The sequence below is a fragment of the Loxodonta africana genome, chromosome 1, assembly GCF_030014295.1.
Source record: "Loxodonta africana isolate mLoxAfr1 chromosome 1, mLoxAfr1.hap2, whole genome shotgun sequence".
Classification (NCBI taxonomy): Eukaryota; Metazoa; Chordata; class Mammalia; order Proboscidea; family Elephantidae; genus Loxodonta; species Loxodonta africana.
The window spans coordinates 155,708,013-155,718,711 of record NC_087342.1 but is presented as its reverse complement, the minus strand read 5'-3'; the positions used below and the strand labels follow the sequence as shown (position 1 = coordinate 155,718,711).

Genomic DNA, 10,699 nt, shown 5'->3' with positions numbered 1-10,699 from the left:
CCCGGACCCCGCCCCCGAGGCCTGGGCGGTCGTATCGCCAGGGCCCGCCCCCCAGCCCTGGGAATCGCTACCTGGCAGGCCAGCTGAGCCTGCCACTCAGCCCGAGTGGCGGGGGCTCTCGGCACGGAGCCCCGCCCCCTCCCCTAATTGATATTATTGGAGTGTGGAGCGAGCGGCCGGTCTGCAGTCGGAGACTTGCAGGCAGCAAACGCGGTGCGAACGAACAGGAGGGGTTGGGGGTGGACTAAAAAAACTAAACGTGGAGCAGCCAGCCGGGGACCGAGAAGGGGTAATCGATGCAAGGAGCGCAATAAAAAAAAACAGCCCACTTCGGAGCAAACAGCATTTAAAAAGCTACGACTCGAGATAACTGAAACCTAAAATAAAACCTGCTCATGCACCATGGTTTTTCAAACTCGGCACCCTTCATGGATTATTTTATGCTACATCTGGCTGCTCCGCTTTACACACACGGGGGAGGCGCAGGCTGCGAAGGAAGGTAAGGTGATAGAAAAGCAAAGTTTGTTCTGATTTATTTAGCTGTCTACCTGAACCAGCAGGCTCGTCAGCGGGGCTGCCGGCCGCGCCTCCGGCGCTGGGTGACCCTCCCCCGTCGGCTCCCCGCCCCCTCATCGCTCGGGCTGCTCCTGCCTGGCCCGCGGGCGGGCGGGAGGCTAGCCGGGCTGTTTGGAATCTCCTGCAGCCCGGTGCCCGGGGCCGTCCTCCAGACGGGAGCGGGGTTTCTGGCTTGGGCAGTCCAGAGGGAGCGAGCGGCAAAGGAGGGCGGGGGAGGGAGGTCGGCCGGTGAGCCAGTTCTCTAGGACCTCGGACGGGTCAAATGTCTCCCTCGCCCCCTCTTCTCCTCCTCTTCCTCCTCTCGGTATTCGCCTCCGGTGGGGAAAGCCGCGGCCAGAGTTTGGTCGGAGACTGGGGAGTGCAGCCCTTAGTGTCCAGCTAGCCCTCCAGCGAGCGGCGGGAGTCCGGACCCTTTCCGGCCGGGCCGAGATTTGTGTGAGCTCGGAACGCTCAGGTTACTAATGAAGTCCTCATTGCGTCGGAGGTGGCGGCCGGGCCCTGCGGTTGGCGCTCGGCCGCCGGCGCGGAACAATAACGCCGTGGAGGTGAAGCGGCGCGAGCGGCGGGCGCCCCGTGGGCCAGCGGCGTCTCCATTCAGCGCGCTCCGAGCGCGGGTCCCGGCGGCCTCGGGGGCAGCTGCAGCCCAGCGGGCACACAAGCGGCGAGCTGGGGTTGTGCAGTTTGTAACGACATGACGATTGGGTGACAAGGAGTCCCAAATCGTTTGCCCCACAGCCAGGCGTTTGAGGTGTAGGGCGGCCAAGCCTCGCCAAAGACCTGGACCCTGAGGGCTAGTTTTGACTGAAGAGGGCAGGTTTCGTTTGGTCAGCCAGTTACGTCTGTGTGTGGTTATTTATTTATTTACTTCTCCTTTGAACCGTTGACAGGAGGTAAAATACCTTTCGATGCCTGTAGTTGGAGCTGGGGAAAAATAAATCCCGTCAATGGAAATGTCTTGAGCAGTGTCACAATTCCGCCCTCTCCTCCCCGCCTCCCATGTCTTCCAGGCTGTATGTCTAAGGTGGAATTTTAGTCATTTAAAAGCAGAATAATTACTTGTTCCTTAAGTGTGGAGGATAGAGGAATGTTATCAGATTTAGGTGGGGGGTGGGGGGTGGGAGAGAAATATCGGTCCTCGCTTCATTTATTCCTGAAAAATAAGTGACTTAGTGCTCATCTTTATTTTCGTCGTGCACCCATCTTCGTTCATTCTCCACCCCCTAACACCATATCCTACTCCTTCATCCAGCCTGACCTTCTGACCCCAGTTTCCACATCTGCAACCTGTGTTGAAGTTGAACCCATTCAGAGGAAATCGTACTCCGAACTGATTGTTCGCGGAGGAATAGACGTCTGCTAGGAACGCACACCCACATACACCAAAGAATACATGCCACTCTCCTCACATTAGTGACCAGAAACATTCAATCGTGGGACCTTAGACTGAGTCCCCGGGAATAGCGGGACCTGAGGAAAAGTTTTCACCGCCGCGGCGAAGCCCGGCGCGCGAGCACACGCAGACTCCAGCAAGAGTTTGAGCTATAAATAACTACATCACTAGGGGGAGAGTTTCCCGCAGCCAGAATTTCTCGCTCGCTTTTCTGAGTTTAAGAAACGTGGAGGGGGTTCACGATCCTAGACATCTGAGTTCTTTGAATGCAGATGTGAGATGTTTAAAAGGCCGGTGGGGGTGGTGTTCTCTGTGGCGAGCGGGTGTCGAGTGCGTCCGGCTTCTCGGTTAGCGACGCTCCCGGCGCGCAGTGGCGATCTAGAGCTGTCGCTCTGGGAGCGGGCAACCCGGAACGGCCCGCGGCTTCCTCAACGCCCAGGGACGAGCGCTGGGAACTCTCTCGAGCAGAGGCCCGCGCGCCCGGGGATGGGGTGGGAGCATTTGGAGGAAGACAGGCGACCCTATTTCCCTCCCTTCCCAACACGTTCTTCGGGAGGTCAGTTCCCGCTATTGCGAGCGCGTGTAAAAGTCAGAGTCTGACGCTTGGAGGCGAAGTGCAGCTGCTGCTTTTTCTCTCGATAAGTGCTGCCGCCGCGGTTCCCTCAGTGGAGACAATTCCCGAAAGCCTCTCTCTTCCTCCAGGCTTCTTCTGAAGCCAGGGCGCCAGCGGCTCCCAAGAGTGCCCAGGTCTGGCGGAGGGTAATGGACGGTGGACGCGACTGGCTTGCTGGTCTGCAGCCCCCGCCCCGCCCAGCCGACGGCCCCGCCCCTGGCCCGGGGCGCCCGCGGCTGTCCGCGCGGTCCTCGGCTGCCTGGGCCAGGGCGCGCCGGGCCTCTCGCCCTCACCTCCCCGCGCGCGGCGTGTGTGCTCCGCGTCAGTGCTGGCGGCCGGGCTGCCCCTCTGCAGGCGTCAAGGGAGGGTGACGCGCAGTGCTCTGAGCGGGAAGGGAAGAGCGCGCACTTGAAAGTTTATTCGGGGACCGGACAGCGGTGAGCGAGACTCACTGTCAGTAAAGAGCTGCTGCTTATTAAACGCTCTCTGGCCTGTTTCTGTTTTGTTTTTATTTGTTAGCTTGTTTGCCTGTCTTTTAACTTGTTTGCCATCACCTCCCTGCCGTTGGCCACTAGCTCCCCGCCACAGGCTGTGCAGGTCGGTAACAGGACGGTGATAGACAATGCTTATCTCACTCTCAAAAACGACACAGGAAAGTCACCTGCTTTTAAAATCCGGTTGTCTCTTGTCCATGCCGAAGACCAAAAAAAAAAAAATCTCAAAAGGAAAGTACCAGAACCCACATTGTTTTCTTGTGCTTAGTTTCTATTGTTGATGGTAAAAATAAAACTTTAAAAATTATTTTATATAAATTTATTAGTCCAACGATTTACTGATGTTCCACGTGTGAAATGTAACTTGGTATTTTAAAACTGTTGTTTTCGTATTTGAAAGGGAGTCAAATGGTTGTGACCAAGGTTTTTCTGTCATAGTATCTCTGAGTCTTAAATGTAAAAGCATTTTTTGGGGGAAAAAACAAAACAAAACACCAGAAACAATGTCTTTATCTATATTCAGTTACAAGCAATAACCTTGACTAGAGAGAAGGAGGTGACTCCATAATCAACTGTTCCTTTATTTTCTTAGCATAACAAGTTTTTATTACGCTTTAGATACACCTTTTTTCCCCTAGTGATTGAGTTTTTCAGTATTTAAAAGTTCATGTAAGCATGTATTTGAAATCCAAATCCTAACATTTTGTTGAGATTGATTTTAAGCATTTTTACATACTTGAAAATATATTCGCTACTGTTTTGGACAAATCAATGCCTTTGTTAAAATACTGTAGTCAAAGAAATGTTTAAAGAGTAAAAACTCACGTATAACTTGAACCTAGTTTTACCAAACAGTGCTTTAGGAGGGTAATTGTCCTAAAAGGCAATAAAATATGTCAAATTGGAAGTATGATGTGTATTTTTGACGTTCATATGCATTCTTTTATATTTACTACACTTTATGTAAATTATAAGTATTAAGTTAATTGCATTATGCTTTTTGGTGGCATACAAGTGGAATACAACCATTTTGAAAAGTCGAGTCCAAATTTAATTATAGCATCTTGAGGATTAGTTTTGAAATATTTGGCAATTAAAAAAAATTGAAATATTGAAAACAGATATCTGACTAACCCATGAGCACCTTTTGTAAACAATAGGCAATTTATTCTTCTTCATCATAACATTAATGTATATTTTTTAACATTTATGTGTTTATTTTGGTTTAAGACACTGAGTGGACAATTAAATAATTTCCAATTCTCAAAAGGCTCTAGGAAGTATTTTTGGAAGATTACAAATTAATGACAGAATAATATGGGAGTTACACTATGTTCATTTCTTTATATTTAATAAAGTTCTGAGGGCTCAATGGTTTATATAAATAACTCTTTCTAACAAACATATAAAAAAAACTATAAAATCAAAATATGTTACAAATTTTTTTACCTTTATTTCCATACTATTGTTAAGTTTTAAAATTTATTTTAATATTTATAATCTAAAAATATGAAATATAATACTGTTTTTTTAAACCATTTTTCTCCTTAAGATAGTGGAATGTACTTGTATAAGGTGAGTATTAATTTATATAAATAAGTATCTACATATCTTAAGTCATAAAGTGATAATTATATAAAAATTACATTTATTTTGATTTATATACAAGTATGTTTAAATTTTCCATGTAAAATTTCAAAATAAAACTTTCTTTTTCAGTACTACTACTGGATTCTAAAGCACAACAGACAGAGTTGGAATGGATTTCCTCTCCACCTAATGGGGTAAGTACTTTTTCTTATAAAATAATCAACTTTTATTTTTTAAAGTAAAAAACAAAATCTGCTCTCATGGGGGGGGCACGTTATTACTGTTATTCATATTTAACCTAACTGTTTTAATTATAAATCCCTTGTTCAATATTTTGTTGTGTTCAATATTTTGTTTTGTTTATAATGAGACATTGAGTTTTCTGATTAGAGAAGGTATACTTAGAACCTGGGGAAGTGGATAAAAAAAATCTCTATAGCCAAGGCTTTTTGAGTTCCTGTTGTGAATGGAATCATACCTCAGATTCCAGGCTGTAAATGCTAACTAACTACAGGGAACATTCCTTTCACAAACTCACTTAAACCTTTTAGTTGCTTTATACTTCTGTATTGTAATCACTAGGTAGGTTATGTATAGTTCTTTAAAACAGTATGCAATCTGCTTTCCTCTTTTAAAAACAGTTTTAGCTTCATTCAAAATATGCTTTAAAATGCAACTAAAAATGTAATATAGTTAACATTTTAATGTATAAATTGCTATAAGATATTATTTAAGGTCTTCAAATTTATATCATGTGCTATCTCTGTTATTAATCAGCAGCAATAGAAGAACATGCACATAGTACAGTAAAAGTCTGCTGCGATAAATATGAGTGGAAGTTCTCCAATAAAAATCTTTTAATATAAGTAGCCCTAAACAAATGCTGACCATTCGGTTTCATATATCTAGAAAGACATGCTACTTACTTAAATTTAGTTCAGTATCCAGGTTTTCAGTTCCTTAACTGTGAGAGAGGGCACATTGTTCATTCCTTAGTAAGGAAGAAGGTTGTGAGAGAGGAGAATATACTCCATTGTTAGTTAAGTTAATCTTTGGCATAGTAAGAAATCTAGAGTCAAAAGAGCGTGAAATAGGAGGAGGGTATAAAAAGTATAACAAATCCTGCAAAGAGAAGAATGAAAGTCCAAAAGGGATTTTGTGTATAAGAACAACAGAAAATCAGTATGTCATGAACTGGAAGTCAGTTAGGAATGCAAAACACTCAGACTTTTAATTAAATTAATTTTTAGAAAGTTCTTAAAACCATATTGTAGTTATGTGTATTGGTCACAATAAATTATGGAAAAATGATGAAATACTGTATAGATTAAATGTAAAAAGTCCACTGAGTCTGAGGTATGAACGTAATACTTTTCATGGAAGTGATGTAGTTTTCATGAGTAAAATAATATATATTGTAGAAAGACATTCACTATAAAAAATGGAACACCTTTCTTGCCAGTGACAGATGTAGCCCATTTTCTACCATCCATCAATTAAAACAAATAGAGGATGGTTTTGTCTCTGAAGAGAAGTAAACTGGTATATGATTGTAGTATTTCATCCATGTAGTCCACAATATGATAAAATATGGCTGTCAATGTTATCTTGGACTTAAAAGGGCTTTTTATCAGTCCAAAGTATCTGGAGTTAACAGTTAATCCTAAATGTATGTAGGAATCAACAGATAATATTGGAAAATGATGAGTGACAATATTTTCAATATATAAAACAGTTTGGGTCACATATGATTAAATATCTAAGTGGAAATGTTACTAAGACTTATGTCTCTAAAAAATATTTTTATAAGCACACTATAAAAATACAGCATCTGAATTAAGATGTCTTTCCCAATGGTGTCATTTGTGGAAATTATTGTAGTCTCTTAGAAAGTGAGCTAATAAAACAAGAGTTGCATTAAATGCATTTATGTGGTCTCACTATTTGTTATCTATTCAATACTTGTGTTGAAATTCTCCTCTCAGGAATACATTTTTTAAAAAATGAAAATTAACTGGGTTTCATGGGTAGGGAAATTGTGTTTTCATACATAGAACAAAATAATATAATTGTTCTTAAAGTTAGAAAAGGGGATTCTTGAGATATATTCCTTTATAATGATTTGACTTGGTTTCTTCAAACTGGAGAAATGTTAAAAAGAGCACATTTATCCCTGGAGTACTCAATTTTTTTAGTAGATACCATTGCTAGCATTGCTTCTTTTAAAAATTTAAATGTCATTAACTGATCAAAATCTATAGGTCTAAATGGGTGAATTTGGGTATATGTGGCCGACTATCGTTCAAATAGATAATAAGCAGCTAACAGAAATAAAGAGAAAATATGCACACTTAACTAGTAGCAAACTCAAATCATGTTGAGTAAAAGCTGAACATGAAAATGGGTACTTTGCTGCATTTGAGAACCTTTGATAATAATAGACTGTATAATAAAACTGTAGCAGATGTTATACAACCATTACACAAGAAATTCCCGAAATGTAATATATTGTTAATTTGTCAGTCTTATTAATTTTCTAAGGACCACAGTTTTAAAAGTAGACATAAATATCGTACAGAGCATTTAAATAAGTTAATACTCTGATCAAGTTTTAAAAGTTAAACTCGTTAACCATATGCTTATTGATAGTTTATTTTCCTATTTTTTTTTCTTTGAAACAGTGTTTTAAATATTGCAACCTATAGACTTTGAACTTGAATACTAATATATTTTTATATTTGGTATTGTTTATTGGGGAAATGAATATTAGTAGATGACAGTTTCACTATTAAACCATCATAAATGTCAAATGGAACATTTTATAATAATGGTGATAAATGACCTAAACAAATATTTAAGGGATAACTGTAATTTTAGGCTTTTAAGACTATGAGAGTGAAATGCATTTGTTTATGATGAGTGATATAGGTAGTATCATACACGGTGTAATAAATAATCTTTGAAATTGTTGCAAGTTCTAATAAAATTAGTTTTTTCCTTTTTGCTTAACATATGTAATACGGGTTTACTTATAGTACACATTGTATCAATGTGTAAGTGGACAATTTCAAACATCTGATGTTTTTCCTGTCAGAAAGCTTATCACTAAATATGATCGGCATGCTAATTTACTGTATTCATTTGATTGCCTATTGCAGGTAAATTATATATAAAATGGATCACACTGTTATAAATATTGATTTATAGTTGTGTGGCTTCATGGACAATATATATATCACTACAATAAATAAATACCTCTTTAGAGCATTACTCCCTTGAGTAATATTCTCCCATCTTGAGATTATAAAATATTCTGCATTATAAAAATCAATATGTCAAATAATGCTTTTTCATTTGAAATTATTCTTAGTATTTTCTTCCTTACATTTTAGGCACACTAAGTATAAGTATAAAAGTATAGGTATAAAAGAATAAGTATAATACGGACATTAAAATGTCAACCACATTGTCAAAAATTCTGCCATGTATCCATATGTATATGCTTTAAATGACAATTTAAATAATTGTAAACTTTAGTCTGTAAAATTTTATAATCTCAATGGAGAAGGTAGACATAATAGTGTAAAAAGAAAATACTAAAAGACTATCAAAGAAATATTGAACAAAATGAAATATTTATTGTACACACAAACAATGCAAGCAACCTAAATGATTTTCCACCACCAGGATGAAATTGAACTCTGAATCCTATATTCTCTGTTTATAGTGTCTGCCAGGGTAGGAAATCAACCTAATGCCTTCAAAGATCCACATTCATGATACACTGAAAAAGATTCCTCACACACTTATTGAAACAATTATTTTTTTGCAGGATGACTGATAACATTTTTTTTTTTTTTTTATTTTACAGTGGGAAGAAATTAGCGGTTTGGATGAGAACTACACTCCCATACGAACATACCAGGTGTGTCAGGTTATGGAACCCAACCAAAACAACTGGCTGCGGACTAACTGGATTTCAAAAGGCAATGCACAAAGGATTTTTGTAGAATTGAAATTCACCCTGAGGGATTGTAACAGTCTTCCTGGAGTACTTGGAACTTGCAAGGAAACTTTTAATTTGTACTATTATGAAACAGACTATGACACTGGCAGGAATATAAGAGAAAACCTATATGTAAAAATAGATACAATTGCTGCAGATGAAAGTTTTACGCAGGGTGACCTTGGCGAAAGAAAGATGAAGCTGAACACTGAGGTGAGAGAAATTGGACCTTTGTCCAAAAAAGGCTTCTATCTTGCCTTTCAGGATGTAGGGGCTTGTATAGCTTTGGTTTCTGTCAAAGTGTACTACAAGAAGTGCTGGTCCATTATTGAGAACTTAGCTATCTTTCCAGATACAGTGACTGGTTCAGAATTTTCCTCTTTAGTCGAAGTTAGAGGGACATGTGTCAACAGTGCAGAGGAAGAGGCAGAAAACTCCCCCAGGATGCATTGCAGTGCAGAAGGAGAATGGTTAGTGCCCATCGGAAAGTGTATCTGCAAGGCCGGCTACCAGCAAAAAGGAGACACTTGTGAACGTAAGTAACATGTACTTTTAAAATTCTGATTTGCAGTTTTTTTACTTTAAATTTGTCAATATCTGAAATTCTGGGTAATAATAATAATTTGAACGTCGAGTATTCTTTATACCAGCAGCCCGGTTCTGTAGATTTTAGGCAAACAAAAATGATTGCCGACAGTAGTATCTGCACTAAAGGTATGCAATAAATATTAATGATAATGGTATTTGTTGCTAAAATTTAAATAGCCTTATGCATGACATGGCAGTCAACAGTTGTGCATTGTGCTTTGAGGTTTAAGAGAGGAGATTAGACAGGTAAACTTTAGCCTGAGAAGACCGAGGTGCTATTAAACAGGATTTAAAGAGATGTAATTCCTTTTGTCTTCGAAACTGTGTTGTTTGGGCCTATGAGTAGCAGAAAAAAGTAGAGCTCTACTGATTGGCAGTGCATGTACAAATACATTTCCAAAGTTTTACAACGATCTTTTATGGACACTACAACTTTGATTTAGAATAATCAAATTTCACTTAATAAACATATGTGTATATTCCCCCCCCCCGGGCTAGATAATAAACAAATAGTTTCCTGATAAACCATTTGACAGTAGACCACATTTTTGTGGACATGGGCCAAAGTAAAGATTTAGTTATTTTAATAAGTTGTTGAGAGTTTTCTGTTTGTTTTGAAAAATAATAACATACGAAGTAGTAAGTCTTTCTCTTTGTTTTGTAAAAGTAGATTTTTTCGTGTATAACATTGTTTGGTCCTAATAACTGGCCAGTATTTTTCCGTTTAATACTATGTCACATGAACTTTCAAAATTGATATTTATCTGTTTGTTGGTGTCCTTTAAGATACCTTATAATTAGGTTGTTATTTATGTCTCTCTAAACTTACAAAATGTAATGCTTTCCAAAAACATTTCTTTTATATACTCTTTGAACTCCTCAGCCAGCAGCATGGTTTTGTATTTGCAATTTCCAGTTACTGTAGAGGTCTCTGTAGCTAATAAAAGCAGTTGTAGTGTCACAGTTGGTTAAGTGCTTAGCTGCTAACCAAAAGGTTGGCAGTTCAAACCCACCATCTGCTCTGCAGGAGAAAATGTGGCAGGGTGCTTCTGTAAAGATTTCAGTCTTGGAAACCTTATGGGGCAGTTCTACTCTGTCCTGTATAGGGTTGCTATGAATCAGAACTGACTTGAGGACAACAGGTTTGGTTTGGTTTTATAAAAAAAAAAAAAAAAAAATTTTTGGTTGTATAGCTAATAATAATTACAACTAAATTTTTTTTCATGACTTCTATGTGCAGATACTTTTCCACGTACCTCACATATATTAGCTCATTTAAGGAGGTAGGTATCATACTGTATCTATTTTACATAATAGGAAATTCGGGTTGTTAAGGATAAATAGCTTACTTACAGTTACATGAGTAAGCAATATACTTCTTACTTTAGATTCAAGCTCAGGGCACTCTGGCTCTGGGGCCTGAGCTCTTAGCAATGATATTG

At 39.4% G+C, this 10,699-nt stretch overlaps 1 protein-coding gene across 1 annotated transcript in view; it reads left to right on the top strand.

Annotated features, from left to right (window-relative positions):
* The first annotated feature begins 219 nt into the window (after positions 1-219).
* LOC135231871 (ephrin type-A receptor 7-like) overlaps positions 220-10,699 on the top strand; it is a 79,422-nt gene continuing 68,942 nt past the window's right edge. Inside the window, exons 1-3 of the mRNA XM_064289070.1 lie at positions 220-499; positions 4,793-4,857; positions 8,535-9,204. Coding sequence (XP_064145140.1) covers positions 403-499; positions 4,793-4,857; positions 8,535-9,204 — 832 coding nt within the window. The 5' untranslated portion in view covers positions 220-402. The remainder of the gene's footprint in view (positions 500-4,792; positions 4,858-8,534; positions 9,205-10,699) is intronic.